A 26,014-nucleotide genomic window follows, 5' to 3' on the forward strand; every position below is an offset into this window, starting at 1 on the left:
CGGCAGGTCCTGGCAGGGACCCCTCCGGCCGTGCCGGGCTGGTCAAAGCCCGTCCAGCCTGGCCTGGGACCCTTCTGACCCTGCCAGGATGATCCGAGCCCGTCCGGCCTGGCCCGGGACACTGCCAGGGATGGGGCAGCCACAGCTGCTCTGGGCAACCTGTGCCAGGGCCTCGCCACCCTCTGAGTAAAGGAAACCCTGTATGAAAACAGAGTAAATAAATCATGTGTGTGATACCCCTTTCACTGACCAGCCCCGTGTTCCAGCTGTGAGGGATCTCGTGGCTCAAATGTTTCATGTAATGAAGCAAACTCACAGAACCACAGAACGGTTTGGCTTGGAAGGGACCGTAAAGCCCATCCAGTTCCACCCCCTTCCAAACCTTCCACTGTCCCAGGTGCCTCCAAGCCCCGTCCAACCCGGCCTTGGACACTTCCAGGCATCCCTGGATTTCCAAGAGAAAGGAGATGCAAGTGCACGTAAAAACCAGAATAGAGCCCAAATGTTTTGAAACTTTATTGGTTTAGACACATAGTCTGAAAAAATACTATGCATTCCCAATTGTCAATTCATATTAAACAAGCATATACATTTGGCTATGTTATTACTGATTTAAAATTAAAAAAAAAAAAAGAAGAAGCCATTACAGAAAGACTTCTGCATCTTCAGAGAGCTTTGCAACAATTCTTTTTTTCATAGGAGATTGCTACAATCAATCTCATGTTCCAATAGTCCTTTGGTCGTTATTTTATTTTACATAATTTCTCATTTTTACAACACGTTTAGTCCAGGCACGCGTTCTGAACAACTTCATAACCATGGTGAGGACAGAGTGTCACTGGAGGAGCAACAGCTTTTAAAAAAGAGCTTTTATTGTATGTCAGTCCACAAGAAAATCTCATGAGCACTTTTGAGAAAGGTGAAAAGTTAGTTCTTTACAAAAGTTTCCATAGATGATTCTTTGATATACATGCTAATATACCAAAACTGAAAAATCTTTAATTACAGTTAAGATTTTTTTTTACACAAATGTATACGTTATATTTTAACCCCCTTCACTTTCAGTTGAAAATAGAATAAGCAACACTCACCAAAATACCTCATTTGTTCACTGCTTTTACTTTGCTAAAATACATAACAAAAAGCTGAAATGAAGGGCTTAAAGGGGCTCCAGATGCCTCAGAAAACATTTCATTTTGGAGCAATTCCAGGGATCTAAACCTTTTTCCCTCCCAGACTACAAGCATCTAGATCTCTTCTCTGAAAAGCTTCCCCATTTCACAGGAGAAAAGGTGATGTAGAAACCACCACATGTGCAAAAAACTGAAGAATGTTAATTCCAAGAAGAAACAAAGATCCAATTTTGATTTTTTTTTTCCCCCAAGGAAAACCAAAGTGAGCTAAAATACAAAAAGTATGCCAACAGAATTGCCTCTAAATAAAATGCTTTTCCAAATTCTCTGTAAGGCATCAAGAGGTCTTTAAGTAACCTACTACCATGCAAAAATAGTATATTCTTTCCCAGTTTACATTCATCTTGTAGCATTTATTTACATATAGATCAGCAGTTTGTGCTTTTAACACACATAAAATTAAAAAAAAAATCTAAGTTAATTTTTTAATTCCAGAAGATCGAGTCAGATTATTTTGTTATACATGAGAAATTTCATATTCATGGCAAAAACGAGACTGGACTTTACTGATGCTGACAGATGCTGACTAACAGTGAGGACAGATTGCAAAATAGTACTTTATCAACAAAAACTCACCGTCTCTCTCTCACCTGATGTGCGTCAAGCATTTTAAACTGCAAATGTGCCTTTCAGGACAGATTATTCCATGTGTTTCCTGCCCACGTGGGGTTAAGACTCTGGTCTGGTTTCTGCTCACACTTGGTGCATCTTGGCAGAATGGTATTTTCTCTGTACAATACATTGAGCAAAGAACATACAAAATACATAACTAAGCAAGATTCTCTTCCTGGAAAATGTATTTTTTTCTGGTTTTTAAATATGAGGGTCTTCCAGTGATTCCAGAGGCATAGCACCAGGCTCAGGAAGAACCTCCCATGTTTAACATGTCCGAGAATGCAGTACTCTGCAAAAAAGAGTCTCTGCTCTTTAAATAAGATGAACAATAGAAACTAATTTTGTAATTAGTTATCTTGAGGGGAAAAAAACCAAAAAACCAAACAACTGGTTATTGGACAGCCCTGGGGATTATTTTTCCTTGGTGGTCACAAGAAGTGTTTCAGTTTAAGAAAGCTCGATGCAAAATAAATATTCCTGGAATTTGAGAAGAAGCAAGATTGTGCTGAGCTCATGCCTTACACTTTTCAAGTGTTAATCTCTTACAGCACTGTTATGATTATGGCGAGAGAGAGCGACCTGCCGAGGAAAATCTGATTACACAAGAAAGTATAAAAGAGAGCTTTTAGTTTATTTATATAACTTTTCACAAGTTCTGAAAGTATTCACACTTTTGGTGTGACAACACAATTTCTCCCAGATTTTGCATCATTCTAATGTGGCCAAGTCTGTATTTTTATTTCTTATTCTTTCGGTGTTCATCTCTTTGGCTCTTGTGCATCTGACATTTTGCATCAAATACCAAAAGAAGAAGACAGATATATTATTCAGCATTATATATGTAAAAATAACAGCCACCTAAGCTGTAAATAAACTTACAGTGGGATCTTTTATACTTACACAGAGTTTAGTTGTCCTGAAAAGCCTGCAGTCACCTTAGGAAAAAAGTAAATTGAACGGTAGAAAAAGGTCAGTGAAAAAGTAGCTTTTCTCTACTTCTAGGGATGACTAGGCTTTGGGGTTTTTTATTTCAAAACGCTGTCACATTAAAACAGACAGGAAATTGTACTGAATCTAATTCTCCATTGCTTTGGAGCTTTGTAATGACTGTCTTTTGGCTGATACAAAAAGGAGATGAACTAGACTCCGCCGAGATAAGAATCCTTTCTGACTTGACCTAAAGAGCCAAATTTGACACAGTAATTCCTGTGCTCTGCTGACGTGGTGCACACCAATTCCCCAGGGATGCTGTTGCTGCGTATGTTGGTGAAAAATGAATGTGTGATCCCAGCAGATCCCAGATATTTCGTAGTTGCTTTGGACTGATATGAGTCATTGCGCTGGAATCAAATGAGGAATCGGGCGCAAAAAGGGATTCAGACAAACACTTGCACATCTGATAAATCAACTCGCCACGTTCTTTATGAGTCATTATGTTACTGCTGCGGTTTCCTTTGTATCATTTTATTCTGAAATCACTTCAATAAATCAGTCTTGGTGTAACACTAACCCATTAATTCGATTTATTTCATTTGGAAGCATGCAACGGAATTTCAGAGGGAAAATAAGAGACCGTTTAGACTAAAAATTTTAACCTTTAGCTTCAAAAGTCTACAGCGGATTCCAGTTTAAGAGAAAAAAATAAGTGTGCTTTCACTGTCCTAGCAAAGATCTAGCAGGCACAGCTCCATGCTAGTATGCACTGGTGCAGCAAACAGCAGCTAGTACAATACACACAGATATTTAGGATCCTGTTTAGCAGAAAGAAGCCATCGACAGTCCACGTATTCAAGCGACTTGACATGACAGTTTTCTCATTGTTTTGTACCGTGCTTTGTATCAGGAAAGAGCTCTAGAGTCTGTTCCTGTTCCTTGTGAGACTTTTCTGCTTTCTGATGACCACAGAAATCTAAGGTTTCATCCAGACAACTTGCTGCTTATCCCAGAGAGGCCACTGGAAGTGATGCCAGGGGGACTTGATGCTTCCAGACGTCCAGACATGGAGATGTTTTCTCAGCAGGCCTTTCTGCCACCACATCCAGTGTTCTGCCATCCCGTGACACCTGGCACAGGGATGGCTAACACAGCCTTTCACCATCCCCATGGCCCTTTGGGAGCAGTATTCCTTCCCCTTCCGTGGCCAGACAAAGGATGCCCTCCACTGCTGCGCCTCAGGCTGGCCTCTTCCCAAACCCACTCATTGTGCTAAGCCCCGTCCAGAATCACAGCTTATTCCCTGGGCTCCGTTTCTTCAGCGCTGTTTCCGAGAGGGAGTTAGTCCAGCTGGACTACGCAGGATTAGCAGCATGTAAAGTAACAAATTGGGGACTGGGAGCGTGTGGATTATCGTGAACTCCCACCGAAAGCCGCCTCAGAGCCAGCAATGCTTTTGCAACCTTCTCAGTTTGAGCAGCTCAGATGTCCATGAGTGCACTGGGCTGGAGGAGCCCGAGTGCAGAATCAGCATGCCATGGATAAACTGCCTTGGGATGAAAAGGAAATAGAGGGAACTCTATCCTATCGCTGCCTACCCTGTTCTTGCAAGTTCAAGGTAACATTTATCCGTTAGATGTAATATACTAATAGGTCTATTAAGTACAAATAGCAGGAGATTCCTTCCTATTTCTATTCTGGTCATTAGCTAGGTCATTAATGATTAAATCAAATCAATGTCATTTATGTCCCGGAAAATATAAAAACTATCACTTCATATATAAACCAATATCCATCTTGAAGTTCCAAATCAGAGAAAATAGACTTTCACCATCAATCACTGATTGTTTGAGGTAGACCACATTATTGAATTATCCATAATTTTAGTTTTTAATGTATTAGGTTATATACAATCAAATATTAACAGACATACCTGAAATTTTCCCTATTTTAATTAGAAATGTTTGTAGTTATTAATAAGTTTCCATAATTTAGTCATAGATTGAAATGTCTGTATATTTTGTGGCAATTTAGCATAATTCTTAGTAGTACCCTGTGCATAGAGTAAAAAAGAAATCGTATCACACCTGATGGAAAAAAGAAGGAAAAATGTGGTTAGTGGCGAAATCCTAGAACAATGAAAGGCTCAAATATAAGATTCAGGTGCTTATCCATTTCAGCAGTGTCATTCTGGCTCTGTACTTTTTGAGTATTATTCTAATATTGCTATGAAGTCCATTACTCAGGAGATTCTTCTTCCTGTGATTTCAGATGGAGATGCTTGAATATAGCTCTTCTATTTGCTTTTTGAAGTAATCTCTTAGTTCTGGTCTCTTGGCCTTTAACGTTGGTGTCAACAAACCGTTCTGTACCGAGAACATATCAGAGTGAATGTAAATGGCTTTGACCTAAAATAAAAAAGGGACACATTTATAGTGAAGGTTACAGGCACCACACTGGATAAGTGTAACTTTTTATGCTGTGCTTCCCTCCGGCGGTGCCTGGAGTCCAGGGCACTCTTCCCCAGGGTTTCCCTCCCCTGCCCACAGAAGGGAGCTCTCCAAGAAAATGAGCACATAAACCTCTTTTCTGTGTGAAACCAAGGCCAGAGCACAGCGAGGCAGCACAGGAGGGACAGTGGCACCATATGGGGTGTCGTCCCTGCAGGTTCACACAGCCCAGGGGCGATGGGGGAGCGGGCAAGGACAGAGAGCTGTGCCAGGGGACACCACCTTAACCTGCTGCACAAGTAAGCAGCACTGATTCAGTCTCACAAAATTATCATGAAGCTTTGCAGGCACAAAGTGTGTGCATGATGATGATGATGTTTGAAGAGGATTTTAGCTAATTACAGCGATATAAAATCCCCCAGCCTGTGCAAACGGCGTTTCACAAGGCTGCCCTTGTTGGAGGCGGTGGCTCCCAGCACAGCGGGAGCCTGGCAGCACAGATGGGAGCGAGCTTCTCCTTCCCCTGCTGGTGTGGGAGAAAGCAGACAACTGCTGCCTGACTGGTCAGAGTCCACTGATTTAAGACAAAATTCCCCAGCCATCTGCTGCTTTTGTGATTCCCCAAGTCAGACTGCTTTGCAGTTTGCTCGGCTGGGAGTTGCAGGAATATAGGCTGCAAATCCATTTTCTGTTCCCGTTCCTCCCCCCGTGACATCCTTCATGAAATCAGAATTCATGCTATTAATGCTTCCCCCACTTGCTGCACCAGCTTTCAGAGCCTGGAAGCTGATGGTTTTAAAAGCCAGAGTTGAAATTTCCAAGACAGAGATCCAAGTGCAGATGAGGACAGGGATGATAAAGAGTATCCCACACAAGCAGGGGATCCCATCCCACGGGAACATCAGCTACAATATCTGGCTTAAAGTTTGATTTTAAGATTACATATTGCAAGAGAAATGAAGTTTTGAAGCTGTTTAGTTTTGACAATTAAAACACGTATTTTTTTATTCTAATCTATTATTTTTTTTTCTAGTTTTTAGAAAGATGGCAAGGCTTTCCTACTACTTCATACTTTATTAATCACAAACTGCTGGTAGAATTGATTACTTGAGAATATTTCATACTGTGAAAACCATGGCAAAGGCAAACAGGACATACTAGCACAGACAATTATGAGCATTATAAACTGTGCTTTATATCGAATTTTTAAAAATTAATTTCTTTGGCTATCATTTCATTTGCATAGGTAACTGAGAAATGAAGAATAACAGGGTTATGTTTAACGATGCTTCTGCTCCACTCCAATGTGGTGAATTACTCATTAGAATTATCACCCAGAAACAGTGCAAACAAAAGAAAAAGGGCCCTTGCTAATTATATGTAACAATTAAGACGTTCATTATTTTAACAGAAATAAGCCTCTGACGTTTTAAAACGGGGTGGATAATTTTGCTGTGGTTTTAATGCTGTGTAATCCACGGTTGATTTCAGATCTCTCCTGAGGTGTTTGTAGCTTTGTTGCAGAAGTATTTACAGAAGCACCCGGAAAGAATTAGTGCCCACACTGAAAATAAAGAAACCAGAAGCATTCTGAGGTCGGGTATAAGACTGGTAATTAGTGACCCAGTTTCTAACGGAGCTTTCAGTGGCAGAAGAGTCAGACTCCTGCAGATGTTTATCTTGACCTCTGGTTGTCAGTCTGGAGATTATCCATGTGCCTGATTTAGATTTTGACCTCTGCACCCAAAACTTTCATTCAAAACTTTAATTCAAACTTCAAGCACGACTGGGAGGCAGAATCACAGCATATACATTTTTTCAAAGGAACAAATGTAACTTGCCAGCAATAAAGCTCTTTCCAAAAACATCGTGTGCAGCTGCAACAAGGATTTGTAGGAACATAATAAATGCTGACAAATTCCTCTTCCATACAAACAAAATTGCCTGTCTGACCCCACTGAATGATGTGTTAATTGTTTCATTTTACCTGCTCAAAGGAGTGGAGCCCACTCTCTTTCCCCAACCGTACCATGTCTTCCATTATTGCTTGCTTCAGTTCCTGGGTTAAAACACAGAAATTCCTCATGAATTATCAGAGTCAACCTTGCATGCAATTACTGATCATTGTTCATCCTATTGTTCACTGTTTATTCATTGTTGATTCTATGATTCATCAAAAAACATGTTTCTGAGTAAAGTTCAAGTGCTTTATTGAGAGTTAATACATAACTAACAAATATTCTATTAATGAAGAGTACAAACATTAAATAACTTGTGTGGTGATATTATCTGTCTCCTTGGTATGAAAGGTAAAGTTCTATTGTCAAACCAGCTATGTGACATAGCTGTTTAATTTACAATGCTTCAGCCATCTGCCAAACTGTGCTGCAGAATCACTGCCCACAGACACCAGTGGGATGGTTCAGTGGTATCAGGGTTCACTGATGTGATCCAATGCAGTTACTCAGCATTACAGAACACGTGTAAATAAGGCTGGGATCCTTATCATGGAATCACACAATGTCCTGGGGTGGAAGGGACTCACAGGGACCATCGAGTCCAACTCCCAGCCCTGCACAGGACAGCCCCAAGAACCCCACCATGTGCCTGAGAGCACTGTCCAAGCAGCACTTCTTGAGCTCTGTCAGCCTTGGTGCTGTGACCACGTCCTGGGGAGCCTGTTCAGTGCCCAACCACCCCCTGGCTGAAGACCCTTTACCCAACATCCAACCTAAACCTCCCCTGACACAGCTTCATGCTGCTCCCTCAGGTCCTGTCACTGGTCACAGAGAAGACTCATGACAGGTCTTATTCAGACACAGTATTGTGCACACATAATGCTGCAGCAAAAAAATTGTGTCTGCCCTGCAGATACAAACCTTATTTTTACAGAGTTCTGCATATGTTCCATCAAACCCTCTTTTCTTTGCCCAGCCTGGCATAACTTCAGAATCAGGCACCACAATTCCCACCAGGAAGGCCTGCAGGGGAAGGAGAGTTGCAGGCAAAAGCTGAACCACATTCAAGTGAATACACGAGTCCAGTGAATTTCTGTGTGTTTATCACTTCGTGCTTAATTATGTCAATAATTTGCTAACGTGCCACAGTGGAGCATATTTTGATATCTGTGTCTTTTTCTCAGAAAAAAGTGTTCTCTTTCACTGTTCCTGCATTTGGCAACAATTTTAACACCCTCAGTTGGGTTTGTGTTATGCTTGGACATTAATACCAGAGCAGAACATAGCCCCTGTCATTTATATACCTGCAGTTCACAGCCCTGCAAGTCCCAGGCAAACTCTGATGCCAAGGGAAAGCTCATGTTTGTGGGCAGTGAATGCAGAGGATGAATTGCTTGGTTCCAGAAGCTGTCCATGTGTGTATAAATGTGCAAATAAACGGGACAGGGTTGGTCAGAATGAGCAGGCAGTGGTGGGAAGGCAGCAGTGGCTTTGCCTTGGCCCGGCTTGCTGCAGGCACAGTGGCAAAGGACAGCATTAGAGACCCAAAGGATGGCACCAAAGCCAATTTAAAGGCTTGATCTTTGGCCACAGCCTGCTCCAAGCTGCTCAGGGTCACACCAGCAGCACAGCTCCTGCCTGGCTGGCAGCCAGCTCCAGAGCAGGATGGAGACACTGTGGTGTGATCCACTCACACTTTCCCCTCGTTCATGCCCAGCTCCCTGTCTTCTGCCTACAAAGAGAAAAGTAAGATCTTCTGAAAACTTGTTTCTTACCTGCAGGCTGTCTCCATGGACATAGATCTGGGCAACGGGGTCGCTGCGGATGTAGATATTCTCTATCTTCTCCGGTGCAATATATTCTCCCTGAGCAAGTTTAAATATATGCTTTTTCCGGTCAATAATTTTAAGAGTCCCGTTCTGTCAGGAGAAAGAAATGAGAATTCCCAGAGAAGTTATTCAACCATCGAGACCCACAAGCAGCCTGGCTTTAACAGAGCTTTCCACTGCCTGTTGCGCTTTCAAACGCTCCACTGACACACCAAGCTTACCCGGCCAAATATAAACTTAATCCTCTGCAAAGATAAATCTGCTTGGAAATTTAAGTTCAGTCCTTGAAAATTTACATGAGATAATACAGTGGCCATGAGAACTCAGTGTGTGAGCAGTACGCACAGGTAACCATTTCCCAATGTCTCCCGTGTGCAGCCAGCCCTCCTGGTCCAGCGCCTCCGTTGTCTTCTCTTCATCTTTCAAGTAACCTTTGAACACATTGGGTCCTTTCACACAGATCTGAAAAAGAGCCAGGGGTGATGATAAATTAATTTCTTACTCTGCTATAAATACAAATTAAGCAGTAACTCTCAAGAATTGAAATATTTTAATCGCTGTGCTCCATGAAATTAAAATAGGTTGGGTTATAAAAATACCTATGGATTTTTTTCCAAGCTAATGGAAATATGAACTAGAGTTTACAAAACTGATTTGCTTGAAGTTGATTTGCATTCAATTTGCAGTTAAAAATAACAAGGTTATTTCAATAAGTTGAATTTTTGTGCAGTATAGAAATAACAGCAATGTAGAAACCATAGCAATTCAGCTCTATTTAGCTGAACTAATTAATTCAGTCTTAACTGTTCAAGGAATCAGGCTCGAAGTACTGCCACAGCTCCTTTTTAAATAATGCTTTGCTGCTCTGTTGCTAAATTGCCTTTTTCCTTTCCTGATTGCAATATGTAACACATCAGCAACCATGCACCTTACAAAGGTCAAATGCTTCTATAACTACATAACTACTTCATACAGTGTTAACTAATGAGAATTTGATATAAAAATGTGATTTGCTACCTCTCCTTCTCCTTTGGAAGCAAAATAATTCAGTTCTTCCACATCCTTCAATCTGATTAAGTTACAGGGCAAAGGGGCTCCTACATGACCTGGAAATCAAAGTTATCAAGTCATTTGTCATCTCTCCTATAAACAATAATTAGCATTTTATTATTAGTCAGTCGGATAGTTGTAGATATACTGGGTGTTCTTGCAGGAGCTGTGTCTGTGTGCAGAAATAATTTCCTCAATTAAGGTTTTGCACTATTAAGACTAAATACCCAAACCTCCTCTTCGGATGTAGAACCTATTTTCAAAAAGCACAGAATGGTTTGGGTTGGAAAGGATCTTAAAACTCATCTTGTTCCAGCCCCCCTGTAATGGGCAGGAACACCTTCCCCTAGCCCAGATCTCTCCAAGCCCTGTCCAACCTGGCCTTGGTGTCCAGAATTTTCTAAAGAAATGTGCATTTCTTTTATTTCTGTAAATGGTGGAAGAAAATCATTACCTGATGTCCAGTCACCTGGAGTTGTAAAGGTGCATCCAGCTGTGCACTCTGTTTGGCCATAACCTTCATAAACCTGACAAAGAGATGGGTATCTTTAAAAGAGCACAGAGAATTTCTCAATTACGGGCTGAACTCCCAAGCACTGCCTTGTGGCACAGCCCTGGGAGCTGATCCTGCAGCTGCAATGGGTGCACATCTCCCACAGGGACACTGTCCCTGGCTCCTGCTGGGTACAACATTTCATTTCCAGGACTGGAAATGACCATGGCTCTGTAGAGCTGAAAATACTGACAAGACAAGGTAAACACTCAGCCTTTGAGTCAAGAAATGTGCTGCTCTATGAGAGGAATTTATTAGCGGGGAAAAAAGGTATTTTTGTGGGACATTTTGAAAATATTTTTTTTCCTGCCTAACTTTAGGCTCTTGAATGAGACCTTTTAGTTGCCCTGGGCTTCCTAATCACAGAGAAATAATGCAGTGGACACCTTAAGTGGGTTAGGCTGATGTCTGAAGATTATCTATCTCCATTTATATAGAGAATAAAACTCATGTAATGATGTTCCCAGCACAGACACATTTAATTGCCCACACTCAGTTCAGCACTCAGAGAAAGGTGGGATGAGCCTCTGGGGTTTCTCTGGGAGATGCCCACACTGAAGGCAGCTCTTCCCTGCTGCTCCCACCTCAGCCCCCCCGAGGGCTCTGTGGCTGCCCCAGCCCTGCTGCAGCTGTTGGATCCATCCTGGCACCGCTGCCCTAAATGCAGTTCTGGGGGTCTAACCCCTCTCCTCTCTCAAATCCCATGTTTTCTCACTAGCAGTGGGTGAACAGCCCCGAGGAGCCCCACGAGCCCACCTGGCATCCGAGGGCGGCGCGGAGGAAGCCCAGGACAGTGGGAGAGGCAGGGGCAGCTCCTGTCACTATCATGCGGACACAGCCCCCCAGACTGGCCTGTTTGGGAGCAAAAGAAAAGCATCAGAAGCTCCTACAGATGGCAAAACCAGCAGCAAGGTGAGCACTGCTTACACAGAGCTTGCACAAAGTGCCCTCTTTAGGACAGACATGGAAGGTTCCCTGCCCATGGCAGGGGTTGGAATGAGATGATTTTCAAGGTCTCTTCCAACCAAACCATTCTGTGATTCTGTGATTCTGTGATGTGGAAATACAGACTGGCTCTGAAGCTTTCCTCAGGGATAAACCCCATTCAGTGTGCACAGGAAGGAGTCCCCACATCCCTGGCAGGACAAGCTGCACAATCTCAGCTCCTGTGGCTGCTGTGCCTGGGCAGGCTGCAGACCTGGCTCTGGGAACTGCTGGGAAAAAGCAGACTCTTCCCCCATCCAGTTTTCTTTGCTTATTTACACCTCACTGGTTTTAATGAATTGCCTCTCAAATAATGCTGTCCCTTTTTTAAGGCAGATGACCTTCAAATATTTCTGGAGGGTATTACATCAATTCCTGTGTCCCATTTTACTTCTTTCTCCTCCCCCTTCATTTCCTTTTCCTTATTCTAAAAGTGAAAAAGAAAACCCAGCACAAAAGCAAACAAGTGCTGACTGAGCCTGCCCGTCTCGCCAGCCCCTGCATCAATATGCAGCCTGGCTTGCTCCTGGCTGGGTGAACTCTGCTATCTTTGCACACTGAGGACAACTAATCCACAGACCACAAGTACAGGCAGTTTCTTTAGTTAAAAATAAAGTGGAGTGTCTCCATATAAGTTATCCAATTAAAAAATGAAGTAATCAGAGCCTCCTGGAGTAGTACAGAGCCCAAAAGACCTGGTTTAAAGGCAATTTAATATTTTTTTTAACTGAGACGTGTGGCACACAGCAGGGCATTCTGATTTCTTTTCTCTCTTGCTGAACTATGACTTTTGTGTGTATTTTGCTTTACACCCTTATTCTTGTTTTCCTAGGAAAAAAAACCAGATGTGAATATGCCCAACTGAAACCCAACCCTAAATCTAATCCTATCTGTAGAGAATTTACAGGAAACTTTGGAGCAACATCTCTTTGATCTTCATGACCTTCCTGAATTTCATTCCTGGAATAGATTTGACATAATCCTCTCCCTGCCTGTCACTGGGTATGGGTGGGTATGGCATGGGCAGAGCCTGGGGTGGGTGACCTGTGCCCCCAAGGCAGAGCACCTGAGCAACAAAGGGGGTGACAGCTGCCCTGGTGTCAGAAGCTGTGATCCTTCTTCTGGGCAACTTCACCTGGCAGAGGGAAGTGCCTCCACACAGCATCACATCCCTCCATGGAGCCTGAGCAAGGGCACAGCTTGGATCTGAGAGCTGCAAAAGATTTTGGCACTATTCCATAAATAAGTGATTTCCTGGTGCTGCTGAAGAGGGATGTGGCAAAAGCCATCTTGGTCTGCCTTATGTTTCTCCATTCCCCTCTGGAAAGCTATCCCTAAGAGAACTGAAATATTGACATGGTGCATGGTGTTTAAAAACGAAAACATAAATAAAAACACGTGGGGAAACTTCATGGAACAACAAACTGTGTTCTGTTTCCTTCTTCTGTTCAATTTTCCCGTCTGCTCTTTGCTGGTGAGTAGCAATTGCCCAAAGTTCATCACCAGGCACATGGACCACACTGACTTCAGGGAATCACAGAGTCACAGAATTGCTAAGGTTGGAAAAGACCTCTGAGATCATTAAGTCCAACTGTCAACCCAGCACCACCACTACTAAACCATGTCCTCAAGTGCCACGTCCACACATTTTTGAACACTTTCAGGGATGGTGACTCCACCACTGCCCTGGGCAGTGTTCAATGCTTGAAAACCCTTCCTGTGAGGAAATTTTTCCTAATATCTAAACGTCCCTTGGTGGAAAACCAGTCACTGCTAGAAGAAACAACAGTTCTTTGACTTCAGACTCACTTCTTAAATCACTTACCTGTATTTTATTAAAGAAAAGTTTATCCCACAAACTGTCATTCCTGATGATGCCGTTTCGAACTTCCGCCTTTTTCCGTCTGGCAGCAAATTCCAGGATCCAGCGCTTGAGGGACGTGTCAGCCTGGCTGAAGATCTGCAGGAGCATGGGGTGAGAGAGCACATCAGCACCTGTTCTGCCCATTGCAGCCACCCAGCCAGGGGTACAGCTGCATTTGCAGCACAGCTGAACAAGGCTACCCCGGGGGTTTGTTAGTGGGGGGAGAAGGAGCGGTGTGATCCACTACATTCCCTGTTCTTTGTGCTCTTCCTTTGGGGAAAAAAGGCAGGATGGTGGTGCAGGTTTTGACTAGACTGATAGGGCTGCTATTTCTATATGACTTCCATGATAGGATTCAGTGAAGTCATGCAATTTAAACAACAGGGAATGAGCAATGTGAACACTGGAGCAGGTCTCAGTGCTGCCTGGTGCTGTGATGGGGCTGCACTTAATCAGGCACCAGCACAAACTACACCTCAACAAACAAGAAATCCTCAGTGCCCATCCCTCTAATGAGGCACCAGACCCCCTGACCCAACAGTCCTGACCTTGGGGAAAAATTAAATCAGTAGCTTGTGCTTAAGCTCATCTTTAGAGGATAAGTCTTCTGAGGAATAAATATTCCCAGCTCGTCAAACAGATTTAGCGTGATGACCAGACGTGTCTGTCTTAAATACCTTGCAATACCTTTACCTCAGTTTTAAGGATTTCTAAATCCAAAAGCCACCCTCATATTTACACTGCCTAAATCCTCATAGGTTTTTTGAAGTTGCCACCAGAAAGAGAAATTCAAGTTGCAAAACTGGTTGAAGGGCACAAGAAGTCCTTGTGCAGTCAGGTTTGACTGATGTTTCTGTGATGAACAAATCCCCTGTGTCTAGAAATGTCACTGGTAAGCTCAGTGAGAACAGGGTAAGAGGCTAAAAGAGAGGGATTTCATATTCACACAGCTGTGTCTGGAGCCTGTGTAAATCATCACAATTCAGACTCAGAGAGTGGAGGAGCTGTGTCATTTACACAGCGTGAGAATGTGTTTGCAGGAAGGCAGAAATAGTGAAATCTGCTTGGGAAAACTCCATGACTAAGGGAATTCTTCCACGTAAGTACTGTACTGAAGGGACAGAGCCCACCCAACAGACTCACCTTGTCGTACATCCTGTTGAGCAGGCGCGGCACGACGGGGAAGATGGTGGGACGCAGGGCCTTCATGTCGTCGGACAGGAGACGGATGTCCCCCTGGAAGAACCCGATCCGCCCTCCATGGCAGTACACTACAGACTGAGGGGGAGGAAAAGGGACACATGGAGCCTCCCTGCTTTCACTTCCCACAGCACAGCATCCCTCCCAAGCACATCCCTCCCTTCTTGAAATTCTGCTCTCCAGTACAGCAAAAACGGGGCTTTAGAAATGCACGGAGAAGTAACAATGACTTTTGCACTGAACAGAAATATTTGGACGGTTCTGGGCACTTTTCAGTGCTGGCAATTCAGCATCCACCAAATTTGCCACTTGTTCTGGAAGAGCAAGGAATCAAAGCTTTCCCTTCATCCCGTGCATACAGGGATGGAGAAGTCCCAGTTGTGGTCAGATTCTAGATCAGAAGTCCCCCAGCCCTCCCACAGCAGCTCACAGCACTAGGAGCAATTGTCAATACAGAAATGTACACTAAGAAACATCGTCAAACACTGAGCAGCAGCCGATTTTTAGAGGTTAATACTTTAGTTTTGTTTAAATACAACAGTACAGACTACGTTAGCAATACAGTGCCTGATCCTGTACCCAGAAAGAGAAGCCCACTTCACAAAAGGTGCTTGACTTGTACAGCAGCTACAAATCCAGAAGTTTTGTACTTGGAAAGAAAGCAGGGTGCTTTAATTGGACCAGAATGGAGCTGGATGTGTGGGATGGGGCAGGGGGGTAACTGGTAACCAGTAATCCTGCAGAGGATCAGTCATGGACTCGTTAAAACTGGCATTTTATCACCAAAGAACATTTGGAGACTGGCACCACTACCCTGCTTTTAGAGTGCAAGGAGGAGAAGGCATCCTTAGCAAGCACCCACGATGCCAGAGCTGAGCTCAGCCTTCCTGAGCAGACTGAGAACTTCAGCTCCCTTTGGTGGGCTTCTCTCCCCCAAACAACTAAACCAGTTGAAAATTCCTTAAGAGACACCCAAGTATTTTTGTGCTGCTCCTAAAACCCTGTGATATTAACCTGAGCACTCTCACTGCTCTGTCAGGCAGTTAGACTGTCTCCATCAGCTGAAACCAAAGGAATTTTATACATGTGATGTGGGTTTAATAAACATCACACTGCTGAATCTGTGCTTTACACTGCACATGGATTTAAAAAAAAAATGTCAGTGTGCTCAGTGGGAATTAAAAATAACAACTAGAAGTTTTTATCTTTAAAGAATGTATCTGTATAATTTTAACTGCAAATTCCAGGAACTAATAATGGTGGCTAAAACTAGGGATGCTGACACAGTGCTTGCTGTTCAGAATGTTTTTGAAAATTACTTTTCAGCCCTTTTGAAAAAAATCTTTGCATTAATGAGCATTTTCAGCAGGGAGGATAAACCTCAACATCCTTTGGAGGCTGTCCCTTTCAGTACAGCAACATCCTGTGAAACGAGGGCATTTCAAATGTTTTTAATTTCTTCCCACCCCCCATCAGATGACTTCTGAATAATTACATTCTTGTTTGCTGGCAAAGCCATTTGCCCAAGCAGTGCTGGCACACTGACCAACTTGCCTTGCAAGTGGAGAAAGGCTGTGCTGTAATTCTCCAAATCTTTCATGGGCTTTCACTTCCAATTTGTGAGGTTTTTAACAGGGCAGAAATATATTATTTCTGGCACAGATGTTACCAAGAAGTGGGAGGTTTATATTCAGACACTTGTCTGACTCACAAAATATGCTTTCAGCCTGAAACAGTCCTCCCTGAGAAAGTACAGAGCTGCAACTGGATCCAGATCCACTCTTCACATACTGGATCAGTTCTGAGCTTGCAGCTTCTCAGGCCAGCAGACCTGATGTGGTTGCCTAACCTGACTTGCCCAACACACCAATTGCAGCACAAATTATCACCTTTTTTTTTTTTTCAGAAAGAGACTGGAGTCAGTTCTGCTGGCTGGCAAGAGCCTGTGCTTGGATCTGCCACCCTTCCCAGGGGACACTGGCTCCAGTGGTGCCCACAGCACCCTGCCCTGCCAGGAGCATCACGTGTCTCACACCATGACCTCAGTTTCCTCTTCTGCAGTGTAGCCAAACTGGGGTGGGTTTTTTTGCAGATCTGGTTATTTATGCAATAAAACGATTTTAGCTGATGTAGAAAATGGCATAAAATTATCTTGACCCCCATGAAAGGTCATCCTGGAGTGCTTAGAAAAGCTGCCCCCCAAACTGCACAGGCAGCAGTAGCCATGAGCTGAACAAGCAGGTAGCTCGTTGCTGAGGGGCTGTTTTCCAATCTCTGAGCCAAGTGTAAGCTGGAAAACTTGGGAAACTCTCCTGGAATAGCTCTGGACTCACAGCCATGGCACTGAGACTGCAGCTGGGCCCTGGTGTTATGCATGTGGCACTTCTGGAGTACAAGCTTTTTTAGTTCTACAAGATATGACTGGTTATTTAGTATTTTATTCATTTAATTTTTTTCTTTTTTGGTGTGGAAAAAAGACGATTTCCACTGACACCAGGACCTTACCTGTACCATTCTCTCAAACATGTGTGCTAAAGGCAAATAGGAAATGTGTACATCCTCACAAGTAGGAGACCACTGACTCTGGAAGAAAACACAAGGAGCCCCACGAGGCCTCGTCAGTTCAGGCAGGTTTCTTACCTGTATAACTCTTTCAAACATGTGAGCCAGAGGCAGGAAGGAGATGAGCACATCGTCCTGTCTCGGAAAGATCACTTTCTGCAGGTGGAGGGCATGGGAGACAGAAAGGAAAGAAACACTGACAGGAAGACAACAAGAAAGTCATAAAACAATAAAGAGAAAAATGGCACCAGAGGAGCAAAAGGGTAAAGATTGTCAAGAGAGGAGGGAGCGGCGGACACAGGGAAGCGTTAAAGCCACAGCGTCATGGAGCTGGGTTAGCAGGAGGAGCAGAGAGATGCACACACAGGGCATGGAGAGGCCTCCACAGCAAAGGCAGATGGGAATCTGGGAATGGAGGCTCACCCTGGCAGAGAACCCAGGCTGTGTTCACTGCTCTCTCTCAGGAGGTGCTGAGCCCCCCATCTGTGCTCTCAGCTGGGTGCACAACAGCAGGATCCTGGAGCAAACCTGCAGGAGCCTCCAGGATCCCTGTGCCAACCTGCAGGAGCCTCCAGGATCCCTGTGCCAACTTGCAGGAGCCCCCAGGATCCCTGTGCCAACCTGCAGGAGCCCCCAGGATCCCTGTGCCAACCTGCAGGAGCCTCCAGGATCCCTGTGCCAACCTGCAGGAGCCTCCCGGACACCGTCAGGGCTTTCCCACATTGCACAGAGCCCACCTGAGAGTCACAGTGGTACTGGAGTCAAAGTTATAGATTGGTTTTTTTTTTTTGCTTTTCCTTTGGTTAATCATTGATTTGAATCAGAGTATGTTGGGGAAACTAATGATTTCATTTTTAGCTGCAAAAATTATTGACTTCTGTTAGCATTTCTCATCATTTTAAGTGATTGTAATGTGATTTTAAGGGCATTGTCACTGTCCCACAGACAAGCACAGTGGGGAAAGAGAAAGTTGGGCAAATTATTAAGAAAATAACTGACCAGTCTTCAGTTTGCCAAGTTTTTAACTCTCTCCTGCAAGCTGGAATAAACAAAGGCCCCAAGAGCCTTACCTAACCCATGCCCCAAAAGAAAATAGCTTTTCTACCTGCATTTCCTAGGGTAAGGCCTGCTATTATGGATTACAAAACCTGAAAGGTTGACTACCCAGTAATTTGCACCAAGGCCAGTGGTTAGTGGAAAATGGGTATAAAAATCTATCAGGTCACAGTAGTAACAGTTTATACCCACTCTGCATCTCCACTGCTCGGGTGGAACCGATAACCCATGAGCTGGGATATGGTGGATGCAGGCACAGGAGTTCCTCCCTCAGGGGATATTTTATTGAAGTTAAATCTGGGCTGGTCAGATTTGGGTATGGCCTCCCAACCATCACCTCCTGAAGTCAAACAACACTGACCACGTGGGTGTTTTCAGCATCCCATTACATATTATTTTGTCTGTCAGTCTGAATGAAGCCATTAGGGCCTGCAGACCTATTTATATGTTATTACAGTTTGGCCTCATTTTTTGCAAGCACAGTAATGCAAAACCTTTAACATCACCAGGGTTTTTATGTACTGCTTTAAAGGCCCAGACAAAATAATTTGGTTTTAAATCAGACCAAAATGATGACACTGAATGGTATTTCAAAGTTGGCACAGTTGTCCAGTTAACTGTAAAAATTAAAACAGCCTCTTGGCATTTGAGACCAACCTTATAATGAAGCTCTGGGCTCACTTCAAAATACGCTCAATTTCTAAAAATCACTGATCTAAGTAAAACTGGCATGAGAGTATGTAAACAGCAAATCTACAGGACTTCTCATTTTATTTCACTAATTTATACTCTTTTCAAGTGTTTTGCACTTTGCTGAATTTCATTACTGTGGTCAGACATTGGCCAAATCTTGGGGATCAGCTACAGACCTTTCCCCCTGCCTGCAGTACTCTGGTGACTGGAGCTCTCAAATTCACAACCACTTACACCAGACTCTGCTCTCCATCTGATACCTTTGAGACGAATTAAGGAGTCCCACTGCAGTCAGCAAACACTAAATCCATTTTTATGGGCCAGTCCTGAAAGATGCCAAGTTCCCTCAGCTCTAAATGAGGTCTCTTCCAAAATAAACGCTGCTGCCCTTTGGAGCTCAGACCTCCCCACACCTCAGCTTTCATTTGTGCCCCTGAGGCCACCGAGAGCCCGAGGGCTCCTGCAGCAAAACACTGCCCTGGCCCTTCCCACTGCCCATGGCTGGAGCCACAGCCCTGCAAGGACTGGGACACGGGAGCTCAGTGGGATTTCTCACCTCACATGTCCGAGTTTCTTTACACCAGGAAACCTCAGAAAGTTCAAGGATTAAGGTAATAAGACTGCAGTAATTTCAACCTCAACAATAAGACCAGCGAGGGGTACGAGGTAACCAACTGTCCATCCAATGTGCATATCACAACTTTATAGAATTGCTTGTTTGCTACCAAAAATTAGATTATTTATATTTGTTCTATTTAAGCTGTTCATCCTTACTATGTTGTGATAAAGTGATTCTGCTCCCTACAGTGTTTCTAAACACAAGTTTACACACTGTGTGAAACATATTATAAAGGCACTTGGCCAGTACTATGCTTTTTTAGAAATATGTATGACAGAAACTGAGATACACTGGAATATCAATGAAATTAACCATTCTTGTTAAAAAGTATGTATGTTCTTCTATATATTAATATATACACACACCCACTTGGTATGCAGAGAGCTTTCAAATCAATGAGGACGTTGTGGGGCACAATGGGACACAAAGAGCACAACTGCACCCTGAACTCCTCCTCAAGCACCAGTTGCAACTGTACAGGACTTGTCTGCTCTCCTAATTCTTCAAAATGAGTTAATTAATTGATTTACAGAAGTCAGTATTGCTTCTCAGCAATTTGTGCCCTGCAGAGCCTGGGAGCCAGGGCTGGAAAGGGGATTTAATGCCCTCTGGTGCTGTAGGCTCAGCCTCGCTCCCATTCCCATGGATTTGGCCCTCTGAGCAGGAGAAATTTCACCTCTAATCTGCAAGAGTGGATTTGCAGCCCGTGCAGGGCCCCAGCTTAACCCCCACACCGTGCACATGGCAATGTTCTCTAGCTCAGGGTATTCACCTCCGTCACTTTCAAAAAGCCCGAAAAATCCGCCACCACATTCCCATGGGTCAGCATAGCACCTTTGGGGTTCCCTGCAAGGAAACAGAGAGGGAGTTTAAACCATGAGCCAGAAGGGAACTTCTGAAAACTTAACACCAAAAAAAAAAAAAAAAATTAAAAAAAAAGAAACAAGAAATAATTAAAATATTAAGTTCTCTTCTTGAATTTTAAAACTTACGTAATCTTCACCATCATTTCTCTGCAGTAACGTGCACCTAAAGCACTTACTGCAATACTCAAACTTTAATGAAATGATACTGTAAACACAAATATTTCTGTTGGAGACTCTGGACAACAGTTTCCAGCAGAAATAACCCAACTGCCATTTCTGAGAGTGCTCAGATGGAGCCGCCTGATAAGCACAGGCATCAGACCAGGCTGGCTGCTCCAGCCTCTCCAGGGAGGATTTATTTCATCCAGATTTTGACTAAGAATGATATTGAACACCAAGAAACAGCATTTAAAAGGCTCTCACACTCTTACTTAGCCAGTACTCTAGATAACCTGAACAATGCAGAAAACAAAAAGACTCTATGAGGCTGCAATTAAAGGAAGTCATTAATAGTGTCAGCAGCAGGAGAAATGTTTTGGAGACAGCCCTAAATCCATTAGGGAGCCAGCAAAGCCCCAGAGCTGGGCATTGCCCCTGCAGTGTTTCACCCACCACTGGTGGGCAACTCTGCACCACCAATATTTGCTTTCTCACCCTCTTTTCTCAGCTGGCACCCCTTGCATCTCAGATCTGTTCAGACGCCAAAATACAGGGTTTGTTAAGCAGCAAACACACAGGCTGGAACCTCCAGGCACACAGACCAGTGGCACGGAGAGCTCTGCACGTCCTCCTGTCACAGCACTGTCCCTTTTCATCACCCTCCAAGGGTTTATTTCTGAAAAGAAGGTGTAGCTCAGCTCGAATAAAGATTACAGGGCCAGCCTCTCTCTCTCTCCAGCAGGTTTTTAAGCAGATTGCTTTAATTCAATCACACCAGTGCCACGTAGCAGCACATGGGAGGAGCTGTGCCCTGCGGGGCCCAGCACGGGGGGCACGGGCAGCCTGGCAAAGCTCCTACAGGTAACGGAGCTAAATGGCAAATCAGCCAGAATTTCAGCCTGCCTTCCTCGGATTAGAAGGGGCAGAGGTGCTTTGTGAATATGTTTCAGCACAGGAAAAGATGTTTAATCCTCTCACTTCAGAGCATTTTGCAGGCTGGGAGCCCTCCGGGGTGGGCAGGGGCACACACAGCACTGAGCCCTGCGCCCTGCCAGTGTCACCAACATCGCTCCTACTCAACCTCACAACTAATTAAAGGCAGGCCCAAACAGCAGGAGCAATTGTTGCACACATTTATTGCACCAGAGAGGGATATATTTTTAACACAATATATTTCACTGAAAATCCATATCTGCTGTTCCGAGTGCCTCGAGTAATTCAGTCCCAAACACTTGCAGATGAACACGGTGCACAGGAGGCTGGTTTGGTGTCGCTGACATTCATCCTCATCCGAGGCTCAGGAGTGAAGCTGGGGCTGACAGCTCTGCCAGCCACAACTGCTCCTGCCCTGACGTGCTGGACCAACGGGCTGGTGGGTGCCAGCTCAACCTGGCAGGTTACTGTCACAGCTGGGTGCACACGTGGATCCAGACTTCAAGAAAACTCCACAAACCAGTGTCAGTTGTAAATACACATCACAGCCCAGAAATTGTTTGTGTTATTCCAGCTGAGTCCAGCCAGACAGCGTGCACAGCCCTTGCAGCTCCCACAGCTCAGAGAGGATGTGCTGAGTACTGCTTTGGAAACTCAAAACTGTGCCCTCCAGCTATACCAACAGCAGATCTGGTCCCTGCACCTTGACAAAGCTCTTCAGTTGTTTGGTTTTTTTTGAAGATTTCAAGTATTCAAGGCCAGGTTGGACAGGGCTTGGAGCACTGTGATCCAGTGGAAGCTGTCCCTGCCCATGGTTGGAACAAGATGTGCTTTAAGGTCTCTTCCAAACCAAACCAGTCTGTGATTCTATGGGAAGATTTCTCAGATCTCAGACTCATTTACTTACTCCCCCTCTGACTTGAATGCAGTTCAGTACCTCTGTTTAAGTCACCCTGCCACACCTGGAAGCAGAGTGAACATCCTGGCTCCTTCCCTGGGTCCCTCCTGCTCAGGCTGTGGGATAACGGTGTTGGAGCAGAGCAGCAGTGTTGGAGCCAGGAGAGTCTTCATCGGGAGAAATCCAGAACAAACCACACTGCCACAGGGCAGCTGCAGCTTTTTTGGGCTGGGGGACTCCTGTAAATTCTGACCTTCCTCAGTAGTTCTGTTCTAAGAGTTAACCCAGCAAATCAGGTGCCCCTTTCCATGAGCCCTTTCCCAGAACTGCCACTTTGAGAGAAGAAGGTTGGCAGTCATGCTGCTGTTCTATTTTAAAAAAATCAATGCCAAGTCTGTGATGCTGCTCTTGTTTGAATTTCCTCAGAAAGACAGACCCAGTGAGTCTCCTGTTACAGAACAGATGCCCTGTGATCCCAACCGTCGATAGCCCAGGAACGTCAGGTCCTCCTTATCTTGGTGCCAGGGTTTGACAGTTCTCATCAGCAATAGAAGAACCTTTCCCACATTGTAAATGGGTCTTTCAAGTAGCAACTCCAGCACTAACTCAGTGGTGTGATCCATGAGTGTTTTGGGATGCAAGCACTTTCCTCCCCCCGGGAGCTCTGGCAGACAGGAACAGGCACTGCCAGGCTGGGAGAAACCGCTGGGAAGTCATTTTTATCCAACTGGTTACGGGTGGATCTTTGAGGGAATGACAGTTGACTCCTCTGGAGTAGTCAGCATGAAAAATTTTATCCTGATGGTTTGGGGACATCTGTGTGCCTTTGGCCCATTTCCAAGTGCTGATGGTTTCTTGGCACAACCATGAAAGCTGGTCTTGTCATCGGAGCTCAACAACCTCAGACTCTCCCTTCTCCCTGGGGAGGCATTGGGACATGTGGTCCTATCAAAGAAAAGCAAACATTAAAGTCTACTTTGGGGAATTGTTTCCAATTTTACCATTTCCAGGTTACAAATTCTACAGAAGAGATTTTTTTTTTTCACACTATACTAAATATACTTAGAGCCCTTCAGAATTGAAAAAGCCCCAGAGAACATATTCTTTGAAAGAAAATTCTAAATCTGGTCATTAAAAATGATGGGCTATACAGAACTCCAAGCCTTTTACATCAAAACAAATACAACGTGGAAAACAGACCAGAGTGTTGATGCAAACTCTGGAAAAGCCAGAGAGTGGTGTGCAAAGTCCTGCACTAGCAGGGTGGGTCACAAAGCATTGCTCTGGGAGAGTTCAATTTGGAGGTTTGCAGAATTTGAAATCTCTGGTTTGGATGGGAGAAAGGAAATGAGCTCCCTGGTTGTCCTAATTCTGTAACCTCAGGCATTTTTCTAAGAAAAGCATAAAATCAGAAGCTGGCCCATGACTGCATTTGCAAATAGGAAAAGAAAGTTAAAAAAAAAAAAAAAAATTTTCTATGCAGAATTGCTTATTTAGAAATAAAAATATCAACAAAAATGTGGCTTGACAAATTAGTCACTCTGCACTTGAGAATGCCCACAAACACTCTGTGCCCTGCTGTATCCATGGCACGGCTCCTTCAGCTTCCTGCAGGTCCCAGCTGTGCCCAGCCCCTCTGCACTGACCCTGTACATGGCTGTGATATCCGTGTCCTGCACTGACTCCAGTCTTTCCCATTTAGGAATTCCCAGTGCTGGGACACAGCAGAGTCACAGGCTCCTTTCCCTCTGTGCTCTGCCCTGGGCACTCTGAAGTGCAGATCCCAAAACTAACAGTGATGGACAAAAGTAAAATACCCAAACCCTTTTAATACACCTTGAGTTTGTACTTGGGGTTGATAAAGCAGTTGCCTACCTGGTCTGCAGCACAGGTCTTCTCTGGGGGTGGAAGATGAAGGAGTCCCCTCGTGCCCAGCCTGACCCACAGGCTGGGCAGCACCAGCAGCTCCAGCATCTTCTCTGGCCTAAAGGGGCTGAGGCCAAACCGAGGATGCTTTGGGGTAGGACCAAGCATTAGACAACCCTGAGAGCACAGGTGAACGTGGAAGAGCTGCTCCAGCAGTCCCTGGAGCATGGGAAGTGCAAAGGCAGCTTCCCAAGCAGTGATGACTCGTGCATCACCCTGTGCAGCTTTTAGGGAGACGTTACAGCAGTTGAGTTCTCAAGAGTAGGAAATTCCTGCAAGCTGATGAAAACCAGGGTCTGGAGAGAGGAGAAAGCCCTGCCTCTGCTGCAAACAGGCAGGAAAATGATGCTGCTCATCCCCCAAGCAAAGGAGGCCAGTGGCACATGGGTACCAGCACCCAGGGCTGCCCAGGCTCAGCCCCGACCTCCCCAGCACGTGGTGCCCCAGGGCCAGCCCAGGGACATGGGCAACACACCAGCAGAGGAGACAGAGGTGACAAGGACCTTGGTGAGGCTGAGGACATCAGTGTGCTTAGGATACAGAAAATGGGAAGCTGTGGAACCACATTTCAGTGTTTTAGGTTGTTTTTTTTTTTTAAACATCTGCAGAAGATAAATACAAATCAACCAAGTGCTTCACAACTACACTGTAGAAGGGGAAGCAGAAACATGGGTAGGTTCCCAGATAACTGGAAAATTGCACTGGCAAAGTGTATGTCAGAGAATTCAAGTGAAAAAGAAAAATGTTATTTTTAATTTGCAATCTACAGAAATGTATATACATATATATATTCTAAAATATTTAAAGTGCATAGAAATATCATTGCCATGTCAGTATAACAGCAAGTTTGCATATATTGAAATGGGATTAGTGAATAATTTCATAATATATTCTAACATTTCAAGATTTAAATGCCTCTTTTACCTGTAGTGCCACTAGTAAAACAGACAATTGATAGATCTTCTGGTCGAGGAGGCTGGAAATACACAAGGAGAATAAGAAAATCACATTAATCAAATGCAGAAGGGTTAACGGGAGAGACTGTTGCCATTGTGTAAACCTTAAGATTAAACCAATTATGTTTTAGATTTGCCATAAAAACCTTTCCTTCCCCTCAGACCATCATAAAACTCTTTTTATCAGGTTTCTTCAGTTGATGCAAACTCTATTCCTTGTGCTTTGCTCCAGCTGCACTAAGGACATGCTTTAGGGTAAGAAGACTGAGGGAATACTTGCCTTGCCATTAGTATTTTCAAAGACATCATCTATACCTGTAGGTGTGTGGGAAAACTTGGGATAACTTACTGATTTCCAGATAATTCTGGAAACAACTCCACAACAGGGAACAAGATTCCAAAGCTGCTGATTGCTCCCATTTCCAGCAGCATCTCTGTATTCTCAGCACCACCTCATGTGTGTGCTATTTTGGGTCATGAATGACTAAATAAAAAGCTTGAACATCAGAAGCTGCTTTTGAGAGTTTTGCACGAGTATGAGCAGCCAGTGAAAAATATCACAGCAATTTTCCAAAAATATCCCAGCTAAATACTGCCAAGGAGTGTTTCTGAGCTACAGAAACCCCAGCAGAAAGCGAAGGGTGCAGAGACATTCCCCCTGTGCCACCCTGGGTAACTACTGGAATTCGAGTGACTTAACCACAGCATTTCACTGCT

The 26,014-nt window shown here is 44.2% G+C and overlaps 1 protein-coding gene and 1 long non-coding RNA gene across 4 annotated transcripts in view; both read right to left on the reverse strand.

Annotated features, from left to right (window-relative positions):
• Positions 1 to 492: 492 nt before the first annotated feature.
• Positions 493 to 26,014, reverse strand: part of ACSL6 (acyl-CoA synthetase long chain family member 6) — a 53,258-nt gene continuing 27,736 nt past the window's right edge. Inside the window, exons 9-21 of one of the 3 annotated variants that reach the window (XM_064672256.1) lie at positions 25,266 to 25,317; positions 20,332 to 20,405; positions 17,135 to 17,212; positions 14,573 to 14,707; positions 13,391 to 13,525; positions 11,338 to 11,433; positions 10,483 to 10,555; positions 9,996 to 10,084; positions 9,324 to 9,440; positions 8,925 to 9,068; positions 8,071 to 8,172; positions 7,179 to 7,250; positions 493 to 5,149 (exon numbers count right to left, since the gene is read on the reverse strand). In XM_064672256.1, the coding sequence (XP_064528326.1) occupies positions 5,009 to 5,149; positions 7,179 to 7,250; positions 8,071 to 8,172; positions 8,925 to 9,068; positions 9,324 to 9,440; positions 9,996 to 10,084; positions 10,483 to 10,555; positions 11,338 to 11,433; positions 13,391 to 13,525; positions 14,573 to 14,707; positions 17,135 to 17,212; positions 20,332 to 20,405; positions 25,266 to 25,317 (1,308 nt within the window). In that variant the 3' untranslated portion in view covers positions 493 to 5,008. Of the gene's footprint in view, positions 5,150 to 7,178; positions 7,251 to 8,070; positions 8,173 to 8,924; positions 9,069 to 9,323; positions 9,441 to 9,995; positions 10,085 to 10,482; positions 10,556 to 11,337; positions 11,434 to 13,390; positions 13,526 to 14,572; positions 14,708 to 17,134; positions 17,348 to 20,331; positions 20,406 to 25,265; positions 25,318 to 26,014 lie in introns of all 3 variants that reach the window. The other 2 variants (XM_064672255.1, XM_064672257.1) reach the window with 2 other exon arrangements.
• On the reverse strand, positions 21,696 to 25,259 carry LOC135422769 (uncharacterized). Its single transcript, XR_010434582.1, has 2 exons — positions 24,291 to 25,259; positions 21,696 to 23,360 (listed from the first exon to the last, which is right to left on the reverse strand). It is a non-coding gene; the product is annotated as an uncharacterized LOC135422769 (long non-coding RNA).

This window comes from Pseudopipra pipra, chromosome 15 (genome assembly GCF_036250125.1).
Source record: "Pseudopipra pipra isolate bDixPip1 chromosome 15, bDixPip1.hap1, whole genome shotgun sequence".
Classification (NCBI taxonomy): domain Eukaryota; kingdom Metazoa; phylum Chordata; class Aves; order Passeriformes; family Pipridae; genus Pseudopipra; species Pseudopipra pipra.